Source organism: Rutidosis leptorrhynchoides, chromosome 2 (genome assembly GCF_046630445.1).
Source record: "Rutidosis leptorrhynchoides isolate AG116_Rl617_1_P2 chromosome 2, CSIRO_AGI_Rlap_v1, whole genome shotgun sequence".
NCBI classification, from domain to species: Eukaryota; Viridiplantae; Streptophyta; class Magnoliopsida; order Asterales; family Asteraceae; genus Rutidosis; species Rutidosis leptorrhynchoides.
In genome coordinates, this window is record NC_092334.1 from 115575827 (window position 1) to 115603621 (window position 27795).

The 27795-nt window shown below is 30.9% G+C and overlaps 1 protein-coding gene and 1 long non-coding RNA gene across 8 annotated transcripts; one reads left to right on the forward strand and one right to left on the reverse strand.

The window, feature by feature from the left end:
* The first annotated feature begins 2888 nt into the window (after nt 1–2888).
* Nucleotides 2889–7024, forward strand: LOC139894383 (beta-fructofuranosidase, insoluble isoenzyme CWINV1-like). Its single transcript, XM_071877636.1, has 7 exons — nt 2889–3147; nt 3771–3779; nt 4625–5481; nt 5653–5811; nt 5901–6142; nt 6250–6340; nt 6423–7024. Exons 1-7 carry the CDS (start codon nt 2943–2945, stop codon nt 6627–6629), a joined length of 1770 nt encoding a protein of 589 aa, XP_071733737.1. The 5' UTR covers nt 2889–2942; the 3' UTR covers nt 6630–7024.
* Nucleotides 7025–8089: 1065 nt separating this feature from the next.
* LOC139894384 (uncharacterized) lies at nt 8090–27393 on the reverse strand. Of its 7 annotated transcripts, none has more exons than XR_011774965.1 (5): nt 27062–27392; nt 26102–26317; nt 20215–20287; nt 8562–11445; nt 8090–8464 (listed from the first exon to the last, which is right to left on the reverse strand). It is a non-coding gene; the product is annotated as an uncharacterized lncRNA (long non-coding RNA). The 7 variants fall into 7 exon arrangements; XR_011774964.1 differs by lacking the exon at nt 20215–20287 and adding an exon at nt 22258–22331; XR_011774968.1 differs by lacking the exon at nt 20215–20287 and having other exon boundaries at nt 8091–8464; nt 8562–8640; nt 8733–11445; nt 27062–27391.
* Nucleotides 27394–27795: the final 402 nt, after the last annotated feature.

The window sequence follows — 27795 nt, forward strand, 5'->3', positions numbered from 1 at the left end:
TCAGAATTATTTCTATGTTTAATGACTTTTCTTTTGAAACTTAATGCCAATACTTTTAGGAAACGTCTCATATAGAAGGCATGACCGTTAACTATGGGAGCAGAGTTAATACACCGTTAGTAGATTCTGACGAGGTATTACAATATATATATATATATATATATATATATATATATATATATATATATATATATATATATATATATATATATATATATATATATATATAGAGAGAGTGTGTGTGTGTGTGTGTGTGTATCATTTCATTATTCACTTCATTTTTTTATTGCTTAAAAGGTATTCATGTCTTTTAACACCCTTAGATATAGATATTTATCAATAAGCTCCAAAGCTAAAAGCTTTTTCAATAGAAGCTTTTTCATTTAAATTAAGTTAAACTATATTTTATTAAATAGAAGTTTTTTTTACAAAAACTAAAAGCTTAAAAAAACTTACTACCAAACATAGTCTGCATGTATTATGTGTTATCGCATTATAAATTAGTTATTACTAGTTGTGGAGCCCTCGCTTCGCGCCGGGGGCTCCGTTTTGAATGCGAGTTAAAAAAAAAGTCTTGATCTATTTTGTAAAAAAGAATTTTTTTTTCGACATAACATTGAAGGGTTGTTCATTTTGTGAAAGTTGCTTCTTTTAGCGTTCGGGTTTTATTTTAAAAAAAAAGTTAGTAAAGTGGGGGTTCGATTTGTATTTTAATAAAAGTTAGTGGGTTAAGTTTGTGAAATTTGAAAAAACTTTACGTATAAAGTGGGGGTTCGATTTGTATTTTAATAAAAGTTAGGGGGTTAAGTTTGTGAAAATTGAATATTAGTAAAAAAAAAGTTAGTAAAGTGGGGGTTCGATTTGTATTTTAATAAAAGTTAGGTGGTTAAGCTTGTAAAATTTGGAGAAAAATATACGTATAAAGTGAGGGGTTCGATTTGTATTTTAATGAAAGTTAAGGGGTTAAGTTTGTGAAAAGTGGAAAAATGAATAGCACTATTCATAAAGTCTTGATCTATTTTGTAAAAAAGAATTTTTTTTCGACATAACATTGAAGGGTTGTTCCTTTTGTGAAAGTTGCTTCTTTTAGCGTTCGGGTTTTATTTTAAAAAAAAAGTTAGTAAAGTGTGGGTTCGATTTGTATTTTAATAAAAGTTAGTGGGTTAAGTTTGTGAAATTTGAAAAAACTTTACGTATAAATTGGGGGTTCGATTTGTATTTTAATAAAGTTAGGGGGTTAAGTTTGTGAAAATTGAATATTAGTAAAAAAAGAAAAGTTAGTAAAGTAGGGGTTCGATTTGTATTTTAATAAAAGTTAGGGGGTTAAGCTTGTGAAATGTGGGGAAAAATATATGTATAAAGTGGGGGGTTCGATTTATATTTTAATGAAAGTTGAAGGGTTAAGTTTGTGAAAAGTGAAGAAATGAATAGGACTATTCATTTCCACTCTACTTTTTAGATATAGGTAGATAGTTAGTAGTACTTGGAATTCAGAAATACTTTGTATATACGAGACTAATTTTCTATAATCTTAATTTTTGCGGATAACTGATTATGATTAATTAGAGTGTGAGTCATAGCATTTGGATTAAAGTTGGTATACGCTACCCTACAAAACAATAGTACATGATCCATTTTGCTATATGCCACATCATCATTGTGTCTTTTAGGCTCTCAAATACCTTATCTTATTATTTTTGTTGATGCCTTGCTGGAAGATGAGTCATTTTATTTCACTTTACACCCCTGTACTTCTATACAAACGTCGTACTTAAGCTCCCTCTTGTAAGTATCGCATTTTCAACCCGTTGTTGTCCCCTCCCAACAGTACTTTGGACTTCTTTTTGTTCATGTGGATTCCTCTTTTCATTTAAAAAAATATAAATATAAGTACTACATCTCTCACTTGAATTTCTTTACATAGTAACCGTATCTTATTTTCGAAGATAATTAGTGCAATAGCACGACGAGCATCAATAAAATACACACACATAGCATTAATGTAGCAGTGGACATATATATTACAAAATATCTAAAATGTTTAATGTTCTATTAAGACAAACACAAAACTAAAAACATACGATAGATATTAGATATACTTATACAAAAGAAAGTGTATTAAAAAGAAAGTGTCGTTAACTTTTTCTATTGTACTTAACATATTTTACTTTGCAAAATTTAATGAATTATTTTTACACATATCAATTAAAAAGAAAGTGTCGTTAACTTTTTTAGTTAAGTGTCATAGTGTCATTCTACGTCATCAGTTTTGTTCACGTGTATTGGTTACATGTATTAACAGTTCCTTAGTCGTGATGGCTTACTAGATTATGCTATTTGATCATATATTTTTTTTAGACATCAGTTTGGGATCACTCAGGGGGACTCAACCACCCACGCGTTCACCTCCCGTAGTTGCATAACCTGCCCCTAACTACTATTCTGGAGGAAACTCGGACAGGCGTCGTATCCCAGGGGTTCTACTAATACATCGTATAGCGGGTCCAGGCTTGAAGTTATACCAAAAATGGAATGAGACAGTCATTCGAAAGGCGATATGGGTGGATACTTCAGTTCAAGGATAACATTGGGTAAATAGGCTTTGCATATGTAGATTAATATATTTAAATTGGATAAATAGAAAATAGCATTCCAACTGTTAAACCGTTGCTTGGCGGCTTGATATTTCAAAGTCAAGAAAATTGGGTCCTATAAATACAGTGAAATATAAAATTCATATACGATGGGAGACACGTAAAAAGTATTCGAAAGTAAGTTGTGAGATGGGTGAAAATTGTAAAAGAAAAACTTTTGAGGGGGTGATAATTAAAATAGTTCGGCAGTTACTGTTGAGCTCAAAGTCTATAAAAGCAACCAATTGGACCATTCTCAAATTCATAACACAACACAACATCCACTCTTCTTTACAACCTTAAAACTCAATGATATTACAAACCTACGGCAACATCATGCGCAATCTTTTTTCCTCGTTTCTTACATTATGTTTTGTTGGTCTCCTTTATGAGACCCGACCCGGTGACGCGGCCAGTCGGAATCTTAAAAATGTTATATCTCTGCCAACTCAAAAAATTGAACAACCGTATCGAACCGGTTACCATTTTCAACCTCCGAGTAATTGGATGAATGGTATGTTTTTTTTTTTTTTTTTTTTGTTAAAGAATCGTTAAATTGATTTTAGACATTTAGTTAATCAAAAATAATATGTTATGTAAAAATGAACAGAGTTATTTTAGTACCATGACGACTTATATTGCAATATTGATTATTAGCGTTAGTATTATTTATTTATTATTTACTAGTTTACTAGTAGTTTTAAAATGAAAATGAAAATAAAAAATACGAAACTTGACAATTTTTGTCATTTATTATATTTGTTGCTCCCTTTTCTCGTTTCTCTTGCAGCTACGAAGGTAATATATTTTAGTACTATGACGACTTATCTTGCAATATTTATTATTAGTATTAGAATTACTATTATTTACTTATTTATTATTATTATTATTATTATTATTATTATTATTATTATTATTATTATTATTATTTATATTTACTAGTACTAGTTACTAGTAGTTTAAAATGAAAATAAAAATACGAAACTTGACAATTTTTGTTATTTAATATATGTGTTGCTCCGTTTTCTCGTTACGGTATGAAGGTGATATATTTCTAGTAGCTAATTTATTTTATTTTCATGTGTTCAACATGGATACGTATATGGAAATGGATGATTATTGGTTGAAATCTCGCAGATCCCAATGGTGAGCTTTTATCTTTTTATATTTATCCATTTTTAGTGTTAGTATTGGAGCTTTTATCTTTTTTTATTTATCCATTTTTAGTGTTAGTATTGGTGGTTGTGTTTTAAAGCAATCGACAATGTCACTTTCTAATATTACTAAAATCAGCATCAAAAATATCGACATCGTAAAATACAAGAATTTTCCACCGTGATCACAAATATATCTAAAAAATTAAAAATATGAGTTGTTGAAAAAAAACATGTTTTTCATCTAAATTGAACGGATAAAGTAAATATTGGACAAGTGCCCCACACAATACGTAAGAAAGTTGGAAAAACTCCCTCCCACCGCCCACGACTACTTTTGATCTCGATGTTTTGGGATAAAATTCCTATTTACTTTTTCTCTATCTTTATTTATTTATTATTTATTTCACCAACTATTTGTTTTTTCAACAACATACAAAACAAGAAAACCTTGAATACAATATTTTCATTTTACACATGTTACAACCAAAACTTATGATTTTTTTCAACTATAAACTAATTAAACCGAAATAAGTCAAACAATTACTACACCGTTATATAAAATAAAATACCTTGCTAAAAACAAGTTGATTAAAATAGAAAGTGACTTCTTCTAAACAAAACTAGCATCATCTTTTTTTCTTATTTAAACACAAAAACAAAAGGCTGTTTTATTAGATGTTCATATGTTTGTTATATACACAAAAAATAAGATTAATTACAGTTTTTTCAACCTCACAAACTAGACTTGTCTCACCTTATTTGACAAATATTACATATTTTTTATTTTATAAACTTCAAGGATATAATAGTCATTTATGTTTTGTAAAATTACAGGACCAATGTTGTACAAAGGAGTATACCATTTCTTCTACCAATACAATCCAGAAGCACCAGTATTCGGTACAATCGTGTGGGGCCATGCAGTCTCCTACGACTTAGTCAACTGGATCCATCTCGACCCAGCAATATACCCGACCCAAGAAGCTGATATCAACAGCTGTTGGTCCGGGTCCGCCACAATCTTACCCGGTAACATACCCATGATGCTATACACAGGATCCGATTCAACCTCCCGTCAAGTCCAAGACCTCGCCCGACCCAAAAACCTGTCCGACCCGTTTCTCCGTGAATGGGTCAAATACCCAAAAAACCCAATCATAACCCCACCTGACGGCGTCAACGACGACTGTTTCCGTGATCCTAGTACCGCCTGGCTCGGACCCGACAACATATGGCGGATAGTTGTCGGCGGTGACCGTAATAACAACGGCATGGCGTTTTTGTACCAAAGTAAGGATTTTGAAAATTGGGTTCGGTATGAACAACCGTTGGCGGCGGCGGACGGTACCGGAACTTGGGAATGTCCGGACTTTTTTCCGGTGCCGTTGAATAGTACAAACGGACTTGATACGTCGACGTATAGTGGAAGTGTTGTGCATGTAATGAAAGCAGGGTTTCGAGGGCATGATTGGTATACTATTGGGACTTATAGTCCTGAACGTGAGAACTTTTTGCCACAAAATGGGCTGAGTTTGAGTGGTAGCTCGTTGGATTTGCGATATGATTATGGAAACTTTTATGCGTCTAAGTCGTTTTTCGATGATGCGAAAAATCGGAGAGTTTTGTGGGGTTGGATTCCTGAATCGGATTCTCAAGAAGATGATTATGAAAAAGGATGGGCTGGTCTTCAGGTAACTAACTAATTGTATTGTATCGTATTGTATTTATAGTTATTACTCCGTAATTAATTATACTTGGGGTAAAAGTGTCAGAAATGGTTACGGGATAACTCGGTTAGGTCATTGCATCTTAGTGTTGTATCGGTTACTAATGACATGTTTTTTATATGTTTTATTATGCAGTCGTTTCCTAGGGCGTTATGGATCGATAGAACGGGAAGGCAGTTGATTCAATGGCCGGTTGAGGAAATCGAGGGGCTTCGTGAAAATGAAGTGAAGATAGAGAATAAGAACATGAAACCGGGCTCTGTTATTGAAATCAAGGGTGTTACTGCTGCTCAGGTTTGTACTTTGTGCATTAAAATGTGTACCTTGTTTAGTATAAGTTGTGTCGTTGGAGATTTGCTAATGGTTGTAACGAATGTTTTCAGGCGGATGTGATCATTTCGTTTAAATTGGAGAATTTGGACGAGGCAGAGGTGTTGGATACGTCTTCAGTTGATCCACAAGCACTTTGTACCGAAAGGGGTGCATCGAGCAAGGGTGCATTTGGTCCTTTCGGTTTGTTAGCTATGGCTTCTAAAGATTTGGACGAACAAACCGCAATCTTCTTTAGGGTGTACCAAAACAATAATGGACGATATGTCGTGCTTATGTGTAGTGATCTTAGCAGGTTCGTTTTGATCTTTCGTCCAATCTGAAATTTCTAACTTTCAATAACTAATCGTTTGTTTGTATTTACTTTCAATAATTAATCGTTTGTTTGTTTGTTTTTAAAAGGTCTACAGTTAGAAACAGCATCGACAAAACTAGTTTTGGAGCGTTTGTTGATGTTGATCCTCGAGCCAGTGAGATCTCGCTTAGAAACTTGGTAAGTAATCTTAAGTTAAATTTGTACTGAGAATTTGATTTTGACAACCTTAATTATAAATTTTGTACTTGTATGTTTATAGATTGATCACTCGATTATCGAAAGTTTTGGAGCAGAGGGGAAAACATGCATCACAAGTCGAACTTACCCTAAGTTCGTGAACTATGAAGATGCTCATCTTTTCGCTTTTAACAACGGGACTCAAAGTGTTGAGATTTCACAAATGAGTGCATGGAGTATGAAAAGTGCAGAATTCGTTATGGGTGAGACAGTAAAAAGTGCAATTTAAGAGCCAAGTTAAAGCATAATTTGAAATGCTACATGGCTTGGATGTTAAAAACTAGTAGAGTATTTGTTAAAAAAGGTTAAAAAAGTGCAATTTAAGGCCAAGCTAAAGCATAATTTGAATGCTACAAGGCTTGGATGTTAAAAAATCTAGTAGAGTATTTGTTAAAAAAAGGTAAGAGTAATAGAAACAGGGGAGGCCATAAGAGTTGATTTGGTAGCTCTTTTGTAAAGGTCATTCTTTGTTGCTTTATTCCTTGTAAAAAATTTTGGAATTTGTTGCAATTTTTTTATGCATTTGTAAGTTATTATTAAGATTTGATGTAACAATATGTGCAAAGCACATGATGCCATTTGTACCAAATTATTGTTTCATTAATACAACTACATATTTGAGTATTCTTTTTCTTAGTTTATAGTGCTTTCTATGACGACATTTGGCTTAAATTACTCCATATTTTATCCATTATTGTGAAGCAATAGACCACGCCCTATTGGATGCTGTATTTATCTAGTATATGTCACTCAAAAGATTCATTGGCCTAACATTTTGGTCCACTGTGATCTTGAAGAAAACATCATGTCCTAATGAAGACAAACACAAGTGGGAATTAAAGATTCTAAGTGAGATCACAATTCACAAAGTTTTGGATAAAATTATGGAATTTTGGATTTCTCATAGTATCGTTTTTAGAAGATTTATTCATACGGAATAAAATGAATTAGAGTCATTTTTTAAATTCGAGTTTTTTTTTTTTTTTTTTTTTTTTTTTTTTTTTTTTTTTTTTTTTTTTTTTTTTTCTGACGCCCATATATTTAAGTCGCAAATTGGGGTTAAATTCTTTATTTGTTTCTTTTTCTTTTTCAAAAGTCGCATACTTAAGGCATAAATGCACAATATGTTGCTTGGTAAGTGGGTGAACACTTTCAAATTAAGTCTCCTTTTAACCTTTGTCTAACTTGCGTCTAGTTAAAACATATTGCTTGCTACAAAAGGAATGGATAGGCAACCTTAGTCCAACTTATGCAACAACAATATGCTCTTATTTTTATGTATTGTATCTGGGTAACATCCGTATTAACCATACATCAGCAAACGTGTATTAAAGTATTGTACTGTACAACACTCTAATGCATATTTAGTAGTGTATGGTTAAAACAAGACGATGGGTCACACGCTTCGCGGCTAAGAAACGTTTTCAATTGTTCAAATGCGTATTCATTATGCAATCACTTTATATGGCAAAGCATTTTACAGGCAAAAAATTGTATATACATGTATACATACATTAAAAAGGAAAAATAAAAATAAATAATAAATAAATAAAAAGGGGAGGGAACATGAACACGCGCTTGGCTGGTACAAAAAATTTTTTGTAAACAGTGAAGTGAAACGCTGCTACACCCAAAAACAAACGTGAATAGTAAAAGAATAAATATATAAATAAATAAAAGTTGTTAACAGTAACCCTGACCAGGGAGCACCATTATTATATATTGGATGTAATTATGCTTAGTCAATTGTTAACAGCTCATACAACGTTAATATAATTCCATAACAAACTTACCAAAACTAAAAGAATCATCTATGAAACAAAAACAAAGATGAGTAAAAGAAAAGAGAGGAACAATCAATCAAATTCATTATATGGCATTAGTAAGAACTACATAATAATAAGAAACTGAAAAGAAAAGATAAAAAAATTGTTTATCTAGTCATAAGAAGAAACAAAACCTCTGACTTCTGCAGCTACGACCACTCGAGTGATTTCTCAAGTAACTTCTTGGTATGAGATTTAGAAAGTCCCATAATACCATCATACCATCAGCAGTTCCAATCTACAATTAAGAGTTGTATTGTACTATTTTATGAAGTATATATTAATATTAATATATATTCATGTATATATGTTGTTTGAGGTTGATAGAAACTAACCACAGTGTCAAGTGTAAACAAATGGAGCCTTCATAATTTGTTCCAATGACGCCAATGAACAAAGCCCATCTTTGGTCCCCTTCATAATTATGAGAAGTTAATAAAAATCGAAGGGTTAAAGTCATAAATAGGCTATATACTTTCAGTTTTGTCCCAATGTAGGCTATATACCCCAAAAATACCAATGTAGGTTATATACTCTTGAAAGTTGTATCGATGTACACAAATTTAACAAGTTACCTGCTGAACCGGTAAACTTAATTATTTAACATTTTTTTGCATTTTATATGGCTACAAATAGGTCATATACTTTCAGTTTTGTTCCGATGTAGGCTATATACTTTCAGTTTTGTTCCAATGTAGGCTATATACTTTCAGTTTTGTTCCGATGTATCACCAACGTCATTCTCCACGTAGGATGCCACATCATCGTTTAGTTGTTTATCCGGTTAATAAGTTTTATTCGTTCATATTAGTACACTTTATGAAAGTATATAGCCTACATTGCTATTTTTCGGGGTATATAGCCTATATTGGGACAAAAATGAAAGTATATGGCCTATTTATGGCTTTAACCCAAAATCTAATGGGTATAAAATATATGGCCCTTAATGATAGAATCACTCACCATACATACAATTACTATTGGAACTTTCACTCTGTCATTTTCTAGTTAGCATTATGTAACATCCAAAATCGAAATCAAATGGTAGTTACACCCAAAAAAAAACATAAATAGTAGTATTGAACATATAAATTACTTTAAGATCGAGAGAAAGTAGAATGTTGTGTAGCCTTCCGGGAACAACCTGCAAGAAACTCCACTACAAATCAACCATCATTTCAGATCTATATAATAAACCCAAACAATACAAATTTCATTTAGCATTCCGAAGATGGGTAACTCGACCAATACTTTTTTATCGCCAATTTTTTCATTAATTGCGGCGTTTACATTAGCCCAACTGTTCTTGAGTGGTATAAATTCTTCACATATATGTTTGACATTTTCAAAGTAAAGTGTAAGTAAATGTTTCCAACGCCATAAGCAGAGGCGGATTCAGGATTTGCAGTCACTGGTGTCACCGGTTAAAACCCAAAAAAATTTCTACTAGATGTTTTATTTCAATGGTGTCACTCATACAAAATTTACACTATCCACTGGTATCACTAGTTAAAAACTCCAAAAAATTTTCACTACATCGCGTATTTCAGTGGTGTCCCGTGCCACCACACTCAACACACTAGGTCCGCCCCTGGCCATAAGCAACACTCGAGAAATGGCAATAACAATCCAACGCAATAATGATAGAAGACAACAGTGCAGTTATTGAAACACAAATATTAATAAATAAATTTCAAAATATATAAGATTAATAACTTAATAAACTGGTTAATAAATATGCAAACACCTTCGAGCATAGACAGAATAGTAGAAGAAAGCAATGAAAAATAACATGGGATGACCCAGATGCTGAAGTACTGAAGCATGGCTAACTACATCTGTAGTATTTCATGTTCCATATCACAATAACATAAATCTTATGATGTAGTTTGCAAATCATTGCAAATCAGAAACAGTCGATTGGACTACTCAAACGAAAACAAAAGGCGCAATGGCAGCGACGGAGCTTCATTGGGGCAGGAGGGGGCCATGGTCCCCCCAAAAGATTATCTTCTTAGTAGCAATTACTTATTTACTTTAGTTTTAGGGATTAATATATGAGACAAGTTGTAATCTCGGCCCCTAAATAAAAGTTAGGACGTGGATCATCGGTTTTTTAATTATAAATATATTGGGCTTATGACCATTTTCCATAATTAGCATATGTTATTCAATTTTAACTTACATGGTCAATTAAAAAATGTTTTATTTATTAAATTGTACTCCCTCCGTCCCACCAGAAGTGTCCACTTTGAATTTTCCAGTCTTCCTTATTCAACTTTGATTTTAGATATTTTTATTATTGTTATGTAATATTTGATGAAAGTTATATCAATGAAAACATAATAAAAATTCAATCCATTCATATAATTTTCATCAAATATTATATAACAAGAACATAAATATTTATAGTCAAAGTTGACAAATAAAGACTGTCAAAAGTCAAAGTGGACACTTCTGGTGGGACGGAGGTAGCATATCGTTAAATGTTTGTATTAAAGAGTATTTACTATAAGAGACACTATATATTTTGCTTGAATTTTTTTGGCCCCCTCAACGTTACTGTTCAAGCTCCGTCACTGCGCAATGGTTAGCTATCAATTTTATTTCATGTTACAATTTCATATTTGCAGGCATGTAATTATAAGCAAGGTTATGTTTTTGACAATCATTCGTGTTCCTACTCGTTCTGATTTGATCGATGTCCTGAATGCAACCAATATAATATATGGAATGCTGATGTTAGTTATTACGTATTTGCAGGGCCGTCCCATGAAAAATATGGGCCCTGTTCAACAAATACAAATTGAGCTTTTTGTATCTTAAAATTTTTTATGTATATAATACTAAGTTCTATAAAACTAATAATATCATGAGTACTACCATCTTTCAAAATAGCGGTTGCAAAAAACTTAATATCAACCAATTAATGGACTTGCAGTGGATCACTAAATATAATATATGTTGGGTTATTCTTGGGCCCCTTCGGATTATGGGCCCTGTTCTATAGCACACTTAGAACATACTCAAATCCGCCCCTGCGTATTTGATTTTACATGTTATATACTCTATATTATTATTGTTTTGTTACCTGTTATTGGTCCCACTTTTTGTAGCTTTGCAAATGAAATTCGATATTTAACATGTTGTATTCTGTTGCAGCAGGTTTGCATAATGTTCTTTGTCTCGGTAGTTCATATTAGCTTGGATGGCATTTCCCTGCATATGTGAAGCAGAATTCATGCTGAACATGTTAGTTAATCCTTGTTCCATTTATGAATAATCCTCAAATAAGATTTAGATCGAAACAAGGATGAGCATGTTAGTGAATCCTTATGATATGAAGGTCGTCTTCTTTTTATCAGATCTCACTTTCTAACCTATTAGCTTGTCACTTTATTTTCAATATTTTAATAAGTGCAGGTTAACCACAGAATTCCAACAAGCATACACAAAGCTAATAAAATAAACAAATCTAATGACTAATGCATTAAATTAAACAATTAGACTATAATTAATCCATACATTATATACATACTTGAGTGAAAGTGCTAATAAAGATACACACCGTAACAAAACAGATACCAATGATTATGTAAATACAGTGGGGACGCATCCCACTCAGTGCCTTCCCAGCTAACAGCCTGGTAACCACTGAGCGTACCTCAGACACTGATTTTACGGCCATGCCTCTCGGCAAAGCCAACCATATTCGGACCGCGAGGAGTAAGAGCCAATGCTTCGTCACAGGTAACACTGTGAGAACCCCCTCTACGATTAAGCCGACGACACAGCTTAAACCAGCTCTGATACCAACTGAAAGGACCCGTCCTAATCCATCTGGACGAATACATTACACTTGGTTACATCGCGAGGTACTTGACCTCTATATGATACATTTTACAAACATTGCATTCGTTTTTAAAAGACAAACTTTCATTACATCGAAAGTGGACGACATGCATACCATTTCATAATATATCCAATTATAAATGACTTAGTAATAATTTTGATGAACTCGACGACTCGAATGCAACGTCTTTTGAAATATGTCATGAATGACTCCAAGTAATATCTCTAATATGAGCAAATGCACAGCGGAAGATTTCTTTCATACCTGAGAATAAACATGCTTTCAAGTGTCAACCAAAAGGTTGGTGAGTTCATAGGTTTATCATAAAACAATAAAATTCATCATTTTGATAGACCACAAGATTTAAATGCTGCATGGTACAAATGGGCCCGAATCCTATACCCACATGTAATGTACATGCGATATCTTTTAAATACAGTACACCTTTCTCGTGTACGAAATCCTTTTTTCATAAATCTTAGTAACCGTACACATATCTCGTGTACAAAATATAATACACATAACATGTGTATAAAAATCATTCTCTCGATACATAACATTCACATCAATTGGTGATAATTATCATATCCACATAATTCAATGGTGGCAATTATCATGTCCACATAATTCAATGGTGGCAATTATCATGTCCACATAATTCAATAATAATCTGCAGAACTTCTGTCTGCATAATAATTCATTCGAGGAATGTTTTGCTTGTGTCTATCTCGACAAATATTTATAAAAGCAGTTCATGTATTCGCAGTTCAAAAATATATTTCAAAAGCATTTAATAAAGCAGTTGTAAAAACATGTAAAGACCCGTCCTAATCCGTACGGACTAAGTCATCAACATCTGGTCCCATTGCGAGGTACTGACCTAAATATGCCATGTACGACTACAAGTAATATCTTTAAAATGAGCAAATGCACAGCGAAAGACTTAACTCGTACCTGAGAATAAACATGCTTAAAAGTGTCAACCAAAAGGTTGGTGAGTTCATAGGTTTATCATATACAATCATAAAATTCAGTAATTTTGATAGACCACAAGATTTCAGTTTCATAAATATATGTACACTCGCAAGTGTATAAAAGTATTCTATAAGTTGTTGAGCGCTTCGGTAACCATACTTAACAATTAATGTGGCATATTCCCTTTATTATGAAATCTCCCTACACTGTACCAAGTGTAGTAAAAATGAAGTACTATGCAACCGTTTACGATACTAGAGCGACTAGCCCGGCTGGGGTGGTCAAACCCGATAGATCTATCAATAAGATTCGCGCTTACATGTTCTTCCAACATGTAAATATTAGTTACCAAGCTATTAGGGAAGATATGCAAGGTGGTACAACTCAACGTAGAATATATTTTAAGTACTTGTGTCTATGGCGTAAAACATAAAAGCAGCGCATGTATTCTCAGCCCAAAAATATATTGCAAAAGCAATTAAAAAGGGAGCAAATGAAACTCACCATACTGTATTTTGTAGTAAAAATACATATGATGACATTTAACAAGTGTAGGGTTGGCCTCGGATTCACGAACCTATATATATATTAACACATATAATTAACATGTAATAATAATCAAACTAGTTTATATATAGTACTTATTTAATTTAGTAATATATTTGTTATTTCAAAGATCTATGACATAACCCAATTAACAATTTTGTGACCTGCGACCCAAATCAAATTCGGTCCACCTTTGTTTATAGCCTAATGATATAAGGGAGCCCAAGAAACAATTTAGAAATCAGAAAAAAAAAATAAAAAAAAATGTACTTGTTTTCTTGCGACAGAAAAGAACGGAAGGAACAAAATGGACATCTTGCACCTTTTGTTTGTGGGAAAACCATCTCACTTTGCCCACCTTTTGACTTTTTTTTTTATATTCATACATATCTTCAAGATATTCAAGATAATGTTTTTAATAATCCCGCTATATTATATGTACCGCTAATACTCTCGTTCCTACAAAAAGTTGGAAATGTTTGAGTTGTTTAATGCATGCCCATGCGTCACCATACCATTCGATGTTTGGTGTCTTCAACTTTAAACTTCTAGCAACATGATAGTGATACGAAACACCAACTCCCGGTATATAAACTTTTAAGATATTTCAAAAGTTCATTTTGTCGGTGTTATTTTGATAGCATAAAAGTAAGCCAATTCACTACTTCTCTTTTCTTATTTATTGGTTCTGGATTAAATAGATTTTATGAGATTCAAGAGAAAAATGAGGGTTAGGAGGTGATTAGAGGTAACGTATTAACTGCAGAAGTACGCAGCAGCAAAACAGGAGAAAAAGGTGACGGTTTGTTGGGTTTTAGGATGAATATTGATCCCGAAAATAGTAGCAGTTATGGTTTGTGTTGGGGTTGGTTTAGGGGTGTCCAAAAGGTGGTGGGTTGAAGTATTGATGATCGAGAAGCAAAGGAGAAAAGAAAGAAAAAAATATAATGGTTTGGTTGATTGGTTCAATAAATATACAAGTGGGTATATATAATAAGAGATAGATAGGAAAAAGTAATAGAGTAATACTCACTTACTCACATCAGTTCACGGACGAAATTATTTGGAACAAGTGGAATGAAGAAACAAGAAAAAAGTAAACACATTACCATCATTTAAAATCACGTGAATTTATTTGTTGGTATGTTACCGACAGTTTTGGCGGGGTGTGTATCGTGCTCCGTTGTTAATTAGTCACGGATAAAAGTATTCAGAAAAATTCTAAAATTTTAAATTAATTATCTTTATTTATTTCAGTCATTATGGTATAAAGTTCGATCATAAATTATTTAAAATTATTAATTAAAAATTAAATTAATTATTAGCTCCCAACCCCAAGTAAAATATGCTAAGTGTAAAACTTAACAAATAACTCCTAAATATATATTTAATAAGCCTATAAATTATATAACTCATTTTTGGATCACCATTTATTTTAAAATCACATAAGTTAATTTTTAACTCGATTAATAACTATCAAGATGAGCGTTTATCAAATAAATTCTAAATCATATATATCTATATTCAATATACTTTTCATATATATATATATATATATATATATATATATATATATATATATATATATATATATATATAGATTTATAGTAATATCATATATTATTTTATTTACACAAATGAATTAAATCACATAAGTTTCTCTTTCATATTTATATATTTATATATTTATATATTTATATTTAAATATATATGTATTTATTTACATAGAGTGGTTGGTGAATCGTCGGGAATAGTCGAAGGTCAAATGAATATAAGAAGCAGTTCAAAATTTTTGAGACTCGACCTTATCAGACTTTACTTATCGTGTCAAAATATAATATCGTATTAAGAGTTTGATTTAAAATTAGTCGAAATATTCCGGGTCATTACAGTACCCACCCGTTAAAGAAATTTCGTCCCGAAATTTGAGTGGGGTGGTCATGGCTAACAATAAAAATATTTTCATGACGAATATGAGTTGATAAATAGAGTTTTATCATTATTGAGTAATATAGATAAAACAATTTGATTATGTGATGAGTACGAGTGAAGCTATCACAAAAGAGTGAAATGAATAAATAAAGTTTCGTCTTAACTTTTGACGTTGTCTTGGTTGAATTTACGGAATTCAAGGGATTAAGGAAATCTTCGAAATCTAAATAAGATCCGAGTCTTCGGAATTTAAGGAAATTAGGATCTTTTTAATTAAATGTGGTCATCTGTCTTGATTGCTACGTCTGATATTTTCATTATAAATTAAACTCTTCCGTTTCATTATTTTCATCACTTCTTATACTTTTTTTCTTAATTCTTACTTCTAAAAGATTGTGAAAATGCCTCATCCAGTTCTAATCCTTGATATTTTCCTAATTATCATTTCTGTCATCCTTCTTTTAAATCATCCACCAGAAGAATCTGTTTACTTCTACTATTACCTTGAGGTGATACTATTCTTAATTCTACCGTGTCTTTATATTGCTATTCGTATTAATATCCACGGTTTGTAACCTCCGTGTTGTTATTGGGCTTTATATTTTCTCTTATATTTTGGAGCTCTTTGCCTTTTTATTTTCTTCTCGACCTCTAGTAAAGCGAGTAATGGTCCAGAATTCGTAAATATGGAGTTTCGAATGAACTTAATGTTCTAAACAAGAAAGAACGTAATAGCACGATTTGATTTGTCAAAATACCAGAATCACTGAGGATAGAACTATCAAGAATATATTGTCTTGATATGTTCTGAAGTTAAGCAGAATGAAAGAGTTATGTAACATGGCACATGATGACGGTATAGTCTGTGAATCATCATGTTTCACTTGAAACTCATCATGACTTACTGTAATATAATCACGTTGATCAAGTGTCATTATATTATACTAACCCATGCATCAGTTCCCAACACTACTTCAAAAATGTTCATATTTTAAATTCGAAGGTTCGCAGAATACAGAAACTAAAACAGTTTCCTTTTATGATATGATACGGATAGCGCAGAGAGATAACTAATATCGAACGAGAATATTTATGAAGATATCTTCAGAAATATTGAGGATATTAATAAAGAAAGGTACGATGATATCTTAGGATTTCAGAATCAAATTTTGATGGAGAAATTCATTCACGATGATTTAGAGTGGTTAAGGAGTAAGGTATTCGCTAAAGATTTCATCAGAAACAGAATCATCTGGATTCTTTATGTACAAGTTCAGTCCTTGTAATTTGTTCAGAGTCTCCTTCATGGTTTGCTCAATTCGGTTTCCAGTTCCTACTTTTCTGAGCTTTGCCAACATACTATTCTTTATCTTTATACCTTCGACGGTTAAGGTCGTGTACAGTTTTTGCTGCTGTATTCCGCTTGTACAATTTTTGCTGCTGTATTCAGCTTTTTTTTTTCTTCAGAATTTGGAGTATTGATTTGTAGACTGGGTGCTTTTCAGAATTTCAGATTGGAAAATCATAATTCTAAGAGATAAATATTATATGTATACATATAACTGTTGATGTAGTCATGCTGCGAGATTTCAAAATACCGATTGCCGATTCTTGGTAATTAGTATGGCAATTCTCGTTACAAGATGCGAATGAGTATATGATAGGATTTTAATGATCAAATATAATGGTTCTTCGGAAAATCAAAGATCAATGAAGTTGCTGGTAAGTTTACTGCTAATGTGGTGGGCTATAAATGGTTCCCCAATAACGATGACAAAAGGCAACTTATATATCGAGGTTATAATAAGACTAACCCGAATGAAAGTCGAAATTGATTTGTTGGAGCTGTGACAAAATTGTCTACTTTGAAAAGGAATTGCAAAGTTATTTTTGGTAATACCACGCCAAAAGAGTTAGCATAGATACGTGTTAAACGTTTACTCAGGTTCCGAGAGTTTTTCAGGTGCATAACTATATGCATAAATCTCTCCTTCCGTAGATGAAGTGAGGTTGGTTCATCCTCTCGATTGAGGTGTTTTCAAGAATCATGAAAGGTTTGAACGCATATTGTAATCGTCAAGATACAAATGAGGTTTAAGATGAGATCAAGTGGCAAACTTGAAGAAATGTTTAGTTTCATATGTTATATTCAATATTTTAATTCATTTTAATTGTCCAATATTATTAGCCCACAGTCGATAGTCCACAGTTACAGTCCAATAATTCATATATAGTTTAATATATAATATTCGAATTAATTAATACGTATCGTGACACGTGTACATGTCTCAGACTCGATCAGAACTTAAACTATATATATTATTGTAGAATCAACCCCAACCCTGTATAGCTAACTCCAGCATTACTGCATATAGAGTGTCTATGGTTATTCCAAATAATATATATAGATGCGTCGATATGATATGTCAAAACCTTGTATACGTGTCCCGATATTTAAAGTGCGTAAAATAAATAACAGAAATTAAATGACGATAAATAAAATTGCGAGAATTAAAATTGCGATAAATAAAATGCGATAAATAAATTGCGATAAATAAATTGCGATAAATAAAAGGTAATACGGAATTAACAGTTAGCTAGGAACAATTAGCTAGGAACAGTTAGCGTGGATTCTTAACAATTTTTTTTTTTTTGTAGTTAATTTGTTTTTTCTAACAAATTTTATTTTGTCCAGTATTTTCTTCATTATGCCACTTGTTGGATTCTGATAGATCAAAATCCAAAAATGAAATTGAATGAAAATAGTTATTCTGCAGTGAACGGATACGTATATCGGTGGTTGTAAGTAGGATAGTAAATGACTATTGAATCAGCTTCGACGAATGTATAGTGTAACTTATTAAGGTGAAATCTAAATATTCCTCGGGTATTACCTACCCGTTAAAATATTTTCACCATTAACATTTTGTACAAAAGAATTTTTAATTACAATCTTTATGAAAACATATATACGTATATATTTTCTTCAGATGTAATCATGGATTTAATGAGTTAATATGATATTAAACTCATTTGGTTTACGTTTAGAACTAGAGTACATAATCTCTAAAACATTAGAGGTTACATAACCATCATGTCGAACGAAGATAAATGATGTAGAACGTCATGTAGAACGATGATTATTCTTGAGGTACAGAATGAGATGTTGAGGCATGTGATGTTGAAATTTGGGTTGTTGGTGGTAGTGTTGGTGCCGGTGATGTTGCTGAAGCTGGTAAATTTTGCACCATATTCTCCAAATTTATTTCTCGAGCGCGAAGTTTGTTGACTTCTTCTATTATTTCGGGATGATTGTCGGTTGGAACGAGCGAATGAATAAGGTTTAGAATCTGAGATATTATGTAATCAAGACGAGAGATTCGAGAAATGAGGGTGAAAATGATATTTCGGACTGGTTCACTGGTAAGTGCTTCAGGTTCTTCGCCAAGAGGTGAATTTGGTTGATGGAAAGGATCACCTTCTTTTTGTCTCCAATGATTAAGTATGCTACGAACCCATCAGATGAATTGGTTGATTCATTCTGGTGACACTGCTTTCGGAGCTTAGGTGAAAATCCATATCGGAATAGCTGTCGGAATCCGAGGAATTCGAACTGGTTGAGGGATTCATCTCGTACGATCAGATGAAGGATTTTTCGATAAGAAGTAGATTATAGGATATAGATTAGTACTCTGCAATACGTAATTTACATATACATATATAATACTAAAATCCCATAAGTTACGGAGAAATCTACGGAAGCTGTCAGGCAAAGGTAACAATAACAGATACGCTAAGATATGAATTTATCTATACTCAGTCTATGCAATAGAGGCAGTAAGACATGTCTAGACTTTAAAGATGAAAAGCAAATAATTTTTGACACTAAATGATAAGCAAAAATTTTGACATGCAGACACGGTCGAAGTTCAGACTCACTAATGCATCTAAACAACTATCAGTTAGACACACTAATGCAAGACCTGGTTCGCTAGGACCACCGCTCTGATACCACCTGTAAAGACCCGTCCTAATCCGTACGGACGAAGTCATCAACATCTGGTCCCATTGCGAGGTACTGACCTAAATATGCCATGTACGACTCCAAGTAATATCTTTAAAATGAGCAAATGCACAGCGGAAGACTTAACTCGTACCTGAGAATAAACATGCTTAAAAGTGTCAACCAAAAGGTTGGTGAGTTCATAGGTTTATCATATACAATCATAAAATTCAGTAATTTTGATAGACCACAAGATTTCAGTTTCATAAATATATGCACACTCGCAAGTGTATAAAAGTATTCTATAAGTTGTTGAGCGCTTCGGTAACCATACTTAACAATTAATGTGGCATATTCCCTTTATTATGAAATCTCCCTACACTGTACCAAGTGTAGTAAAAACGAAGTACTATGCAACCGTTTACGATACTAGAGCGACTAGCCTGGTTGGGGTGGTCAAACCCGATAGATCTATCAATAGGATTCGCGCTTACATGTTCTTCCAACATGTAAATATTAGTTACCAAGCTATTAGGGAAGATATGCAAGGTGGTACAACTCAACGTAGAATATATTTTAAGTACTTGTGTCTATGGCGTAAAACATAAAAGCAGCGCATGTATTCTCAGCCCAAAAATATATTGCAAAAGCAATTAAAAAGGGAGCAAATGAAACTCACCATACTGTATTTTGTAGTAAAAATACATATGACGACATTTAACAAGTGTAGGGTTGGCCTCGGATTCACGAACCTATATATATATTAACACATATAATTTACATGTAATAATAATCAAACTAGTTTATATATATTACTTATTTAATTTAGTAATATATTTGTTATTTCAAAGGTCTATGACATAACCCAATTAACAATTTTGTGACCTGCGACCCAAATCAAATTCGGTCCACCTTTGTTTATAGCCTAATGATATAAGGGATCCCAAGAAACAATTTAGAAATCAGAAAAAAAAAATGTACTTGTTTTCTTGCGACAGAAAAGAACGGAAGAAACAAAATGGACATCTTGCACCTTTTGTTTGTGGGAAAACCATCTCACTTTGCCCACCTTTTGACTTTTTTTTTATTCATACATATCTTCAAGATATGCAAGATAATGTTTTTAATAATCCTGCTATATTATATGTACCGCTAATACTCTCGTTCCTACAAAAAGTTGGAAATGTTTGAGTTGTTTAATGCATGCCTATGCCTCACCATACCATTCGATGTTTGGTGTCTTCAACTTTAAACTTCTAGCAACATGATAGTGATACGAAACACCAACTCCCGGTATATAAACTTTTAAGATATTTCAAATGTTCATTTTGTCGGTGTTATTTTGATAGCATAGAAGTAAGCCAATTCACTACTTCTCTTTTCTTATTTATTGGTTCTGGATTAAATAGATTTTATGAGATTCAAGAGAAAAATGAGGGTTAGGAGGTGATTAAAGGTGGCATATTAACTGCAGAAGTACGCAGCAGCAAAACAGGAGAAAAAGGTGACGGTTTGTTGGGTTTTAGGATGAATATTGATCCCGAAAATAGTAGCAGTTATGGTTTGTGTTGGGGTTGGTTTAGGGGTGTCCAAAAGGTGGTGGGTTGAAGTATTGATGATCGAGAAGCAAAGGGGAAAAGAAAGAAAAAAATATAATGGTTTGGTTGATTGATTCAATAAACATACAAGTGGGTATATATAATAAGAGATAGATAGGAAAAAGTAATAGAGTAATACTCACTTACTCACATCAGTTCACGGACGAAATTATTTGGAACAAGTGGAATGAAGAAACAAGAAAAAAGTAAACACAGTACCATCATTTAAAATCACGTGAATTTATTTGTTGGTATGTTACCGACAGTTTTGGCAGGGTGTGTATCGTGCTCCGTTGTTAATTAGTCACGGATAAAAGTATTCAGAAAAATCCTAAATTTTTAAATTAATTATCTTTATTTATTTCAGTCATTATGTTATAAAGTTCGATCATTAATTATTTAAAATTATTAATTAAAAATTAAATTAATTATTAGCTCCCAACCCCAAGTAAAATATGCTAAGTGTAAAACTTAACAAATAACTCCTAAATATATACTTAATAAGCCTATAAATTATATAACTCATTTTCGGATCACCGTTTATTTTAAAATTACATAAGTTAATTTTTAACTCGATTAATAACTATCAAGATGAGCGTTTATCAAATAAATTCTAAATCATATATATCTATATTCAATATACTTTTCATATATATATATATATATATATATATATATATATATATATATATATATATATATATATATATATATATATATATATATATATATATATATATATATATATATATATATATATATATATATATATATATATAACATATAGATTTATAGTAATATCATATATTATTTTATTTACACAAATGAATTAAATCACATAAGTTTCTCTTTCATATTTATATATTTATATTTAAATATATATGTATTTATTTACATAGAGTGGTTCGTGAATCGTCGGGAATAGTCGAAGGTCAAATGAATATAAGAAGCAGTTCAAAATTTTTGAGACTCAACCTTATCAGACTTTACTTATCGTGTCAAAATATAATATTGTATCGAGAGTTTGATTTAAAATTAGTCGAAATATTCTGGGTTATTACAAAACAGCGCATGTATTCTCAGTCCCAAAAATGTAAAGAGTAAAAGGGAGCAAATGAACTTACAATACGATATTTTGTAGTAAAAATATGCATACGACTGAACTGAACAATGCAAGATTGGCCTCGGATATACGAACCTATATCATTTATTTATATATTAACACACATAATTGTAATCGTACAAATTTATATATATATATAAATTTATTAGTTATATCATTTTTATATTAATAACCTATGTGTTTCATATATATTCTTTTTATATATTTAAAATAAATAAAAATATTACTTTTGTTATGTTATGTGTATTAAATATATCTTTGTGTATGTGTATATATATATCGTTTGTTTGTTAAAATTATAATAATATAAAAATAATATATAATAATAATGATAATAGAGTTAAAAATGATACTTGTAATATTAATGATAAAAATGATAACTTAAATAAAAAATAATATTTTTTAATAAAAATGTTAATTTTAATAATAATTAATACTAATAATAATAACTATAAAAATAATGATTTTACTAATAATAATATTGATACTAATATTTATATTTGTAATATTTGTAATAACATAATAATAATAATAATAATAATAATAATAATAATAATAATAATAACAATAATAACAATAATAATAATAATAATAATAATAATAATAATAATAATAATAATAAAACAACAACAACAACAACAACAATAATAATAATAATAATAATAATAATAATAATAATAATAATAATAATAACAATAACAATAATAATAATAATAATAATAATAATAATAATAATAATAATAAAACAACAACAACAACAACAACAACAACAACAACAATAATAATAATAATAATAATAATAATAATAATAATAATAATAATAATAATAATAATAATAATAATAATAATAATAATAATAATAAGTAATAAGAAAACTACCTCAAAGAAGTAGCCCTTACAAAATGCCCAAGTCCGGGTTTGAACCCGCGACGTCCCGCTAACCCGTAAACACCGTTAACCATTGCGCTATATCTGTTTTTCTATTTTTATACCCAACTTAAATATATTTAACTGGTAATTTCGTTCCTCCTTCTTCTTCATTTCCTAAACTGGATCGACCATGGGTGAGTAACAATCATCATCATCTATCTATCATAACTATCATCATCATCGTTATCCAATTTATCATCATTCATTATCTTTTATTATCTTCATCATGATCATTAGCTAAATCATGAATTCATAATCATAATCATACTCGTTAATACTCATCTCATCATCATCTTCTGTATATAATTATCATAATCATAATCATAATTACTATTCATTATCATTAACGACTCAGCATCATCATCAATCTATCATTTTCTCACCATCATCCTATTGAGACACTATCATCATAAATTTTCGTATTTTCATCATAGCAGCCCCAAGATAAAATTGTTGGGTCACGGCCCAAGAAGGAATTCAGCTCACAACACACTAGTTCATTCTTAGTGTAAATAAGGTTCGATTATTTTGTAGCCCACTTAACATCTAGTCTTTACGAGCCCAAGAGCTAATAAGTTCCTTTAGCTTAATTATATGAATCGTGAACGTCAAAACAGATGTAAAGTTTAACTTTTAAGTGGGGTTGTTGATTTGATGGCTGTCGACCAGCAGAAAATAAAATAAACAGCCACAGTTCACTCGGTAAGAAGTAGGAAAATGGAATTTGAGTGGCGATTTATGGGTTGTTTGGCTTTGGTGACATCAGAAACAAAAAGAGCAGCTACAACAAGATATTGGATTGACTATCGACCTTTAATCATCATCATTAACGTATTCTCACCAACTTATCTTTTCTCTAATCCTTTTCAACATTACGTCACCCTTGGCTTTAACATCATCCGAGACACACCATGATCCATAAAAACAATATAATGCGTATGAACCATATTTAATTATGGGACCAACTACTTTACATCCTAATCGATTAACAGGATTTAAATACCTTTATCTTCTTTTTAATTTTGAACATGTCGGCCATGTAGTGCCTTTTTGTCCTAATTTATTGATTAAGAAACGCCAAATAATAATATCCTATGTCCAAGTTGACACAATTTTAAATTGTGAATATATACTACCCCTTTCCTTTTTGTTTAAGTGTTCAACAAAAGAAGCATAAAGCTCAATCAGTAGTAGGAATAATAAGCGAGATTTATGAGAGTATTTGGGGTTCGTTTGGTTCAAACAGGGAACAAGAAAGCAGAAAAAAAATTAAGTAAAGTAGCAGTCGAACATAAAAGGAGGATATGGCAACTTGGGGTGGTTTGTGTGATAAAACAAAGGTGGCGGTGTTGGTAGTTCTTTAATAGAAGAGGAATAAATAATAGAGGAAGAATGATGTTAATAAGGCGATGGCGGTTGTGTGGTGATAGTGAAGTAGAAGATGGTTGTGAAGATGGTGGTTTGGCTCAACGAAAAGAAGTAATTGCAGCAGCATAAAAGTTGATGGTGTGTGGCATTGATCGAATAATAAATAATCAAAAGGAACCGAAGGTGATGAGGGTTTCCAATTGTGTGTTTGTGTAAATGAACCCGGAACAGTAATCGAAGAGTTAATGGGTCTCAAGCAGTCTGCAGTTTATAACGATGGATTTTAGAGCTAAAATAATTCTAGCGACAGGGTGTATTCGGTGGTGATGGTGTTATTGATGAGGGTGGTGATGATTGATTAAAGAAGATGGTAGATGGTAGATGGCGATTCAATATGGTGATGTGAATGTAATTCTATAACTCTCTCCCTCTATGTGCATTTGTATATGTAATTATATGTATATATAGTGAGGGATATCGTAACAATAACTAATCAAATTTTGTTTTGTAGGATTGACAGTGGTTGACAGAAATATTCGAAGCCAGAAGGAGAAGACAAGGAAAAAAATAAAGCAGATCGTGACTTGCAACTGAAATTGTTTGTATCATTGATTGGATTCAATTTGTAATCAGGTAAGAATCAATTGAAGTTGTTTTGTAGCTAGATTGGGTCGACAGGGTTATGCAGTAACAAGATCTGAAGGACGATTGTGAAGTTGACATGTAACAGAACGTAGACAGGATTCTTCAAACAAGAAGAAGAAAACAAGAAAAAAATAAGTCAGATGTAACAAATTCGTACATTCTTCTGTTACTGATTCATATCCAAGTTTGTTTTGTTCTTATGATTAAATCTTGATTTGTACTAGATTAGAGCCCGAAAATCAAATTACTTACAGTAGGATTGTAACGTGAAACAGATTTTGATTCTGTGTTTGTTTTATTCCTTATTCAATTAATCTAAATTAATAATTGTATAATCAATACAATAATACTGATTCATATATATATATATATATTTATATCTGATTTTATATAACTGTATATATATATATATATATATCTGTATTTATATATCTGTTTTTACATATTATAATTAATCTTATTAGTTAATAAATATATCTATAATAATAATATTCCTAATATTATAACTAATAAAAATTTAGTAATAATTTTATTATTAATGATAATGGTTATAATAGCTATAAAATTTATAACAATAATATTATTAATAATAATAATATTAATTATAATAATACTAATATTATTAATGATAATAATAATATTAGTAATAATAATACTATAACAATTTATTTATATCAATTTCATATCTATATGTAGTATATTGAAAATAATAATATTAATAATACTGATTTTAATATTAATATTACTATTGATAATAATAATAAAAGTAATGATAATCATATTCAAATTTGTAACTTGATTTAATATATTACAATTTATTAGTAATTATATAATATATTGAATTTTTAATATTTATTATATATATATATATATATATATATATGAGAGAAAAAAAATTGCACCTGTAAGAAACGAAAAAAGTAGTAGATGAAGAAGGGTTCTAGGGTTTTTTGTTTGTCTTTTTTGTTTGTGTGGATGGCTTGAATGGAGAAGAGATAGGTTAGGAGAAGACATGATGTTAGAAGAAGAACGTATGGTTAAAGGTAAGGTGGAAGCAGGAGGAGGTATCCAAGGTAAGCTGACTCCCTACTTCACATCACCCCATCTCATATGAGTACCTATTAAATAAAAAAAAATAAAGTTATTGTACAAAACATGAATAGCGTGTTCAATCAATCAGATTGTACCATTTACTTTTCCTAATAGATAGTGTATAATTGATAGCGTACGGATCACCTCACATTGTATATGTGTGTGTGTGTATATATATATATATATATATATATATATATATATATATATATATATATATATATATATATATATATATATATATATAATTATATAATTATATAATTATGAGAGAGTTAGCCCTTTAATTACGTGGAAACCCTTCTGTTAGACACATTTCAATAGATAACTATTGACTAATGACTTAAAATGCTTTGCTTACTCTCACTCTCTCAGTTTCTTCAAAGTTAAATCATTTTTTGAACTTTTAAACACATGAAATATTTAAGAATTTATATATACGTAAACATTAAAGATGTCGTTAACACGTAGAAACATGTTGTCATAAGTGCTACTTATAGAGAAATCCAATATTTAATTTTTAAAAAACACTAATGGTGTAAGATGAAAACTTAGAACTATAGTTGAGTTCATTTCTCTACACAAATGATTTGGGTTCAATGGGTTCAATCCGACTGTGGATAAGTGACCAATAATGATGATGTATCATATATGTATTCAAAAATCAAAGAACAAAAATTGTAACATCAAGTTCAAATTGGATCATAATATTCGTCTTAATTAAAGCTATACGATAATACCCTTTATTACTTTAAAATCAACTACTATACCTCTCGTATAAATATGTCTTGGTAGATCCTGACTTGTTTGTAAGAATTTTCGCCATCTCAAAGCTAAATATGTGTCTTCCTTCGAGTAGACTTGACACTTTTCTTTCAAAACGACAAATTATCCACTTCCTTTAGGCATTGCACTTCGTCTTGCAATGCCATCTTAACATTTGCAACTTCTAAATGTCTTTAGTTTCAAATCTATGATAGAATTCCTTGAACATATAGAACTTATATACCATAGGAAATCTTCACTCTTCCCTTAAAATAATAGAATTTAATATCTCATTCACTCGATCTTTATCCACATATATATGCTTTCCAATAAATAATCTTATCTACTTAGCATTGGCTGCTTCTATAAAAAAAAAATGTAGATTCAAACAATTCAGTTTTTAACAATATTTTAAGTAGTTCCACAATTTTCGTTATCTAGTTTTACCATTGCGCAAACTATTTTATGTTTATCTTTTTTTCAGTTTTTTTTTTTTTTTACATTAATGCTTCTTTAACGAAAATCTATAATCTTAATCTTCTTATTTATATAAAAGATAGATTTAATTTGCATAGTTGTCATTAGCTCCATAGTAATCTCATATCATGCCAAGTGTATTTTACACATGTCATATCCTCAATATTTAGTGTTTCCCATTAATTTAAGCGTTTTGGAAATACATACATTAGTTAATTTTTTTTTTTTTTTACAAATTAAATAAGAGAAATAAATAAAGTAA

What these genes read in the sequence shown, in the direction of transcription:
- LOC139894383 (XM_071877636.1), top strand. Translation starts at nt 2,943, where the DNA reads ATGATATTACAAACCTACGGCAACATCATGCGCAATCTTTTTTCCTCG. An exon ending in AGGGTGTTACTGCTGCTCAG is followed by an intron (nt 5,812 to 5,900) that starts GTTTGTACTTTG and finishes GAATGTTTTCAG; the next exon opens with GCGGATGTGATCATTTCGTT. An exon ending in ATGTGTAGTGATCTTAGCAG is followed by an intron (nt 6,143 to 6,249) that starts GTTCGTTTTGAT and finishes TGTTTTTAAAAG; the next exon opens with GTCTACAGTTAGAAACAGCA.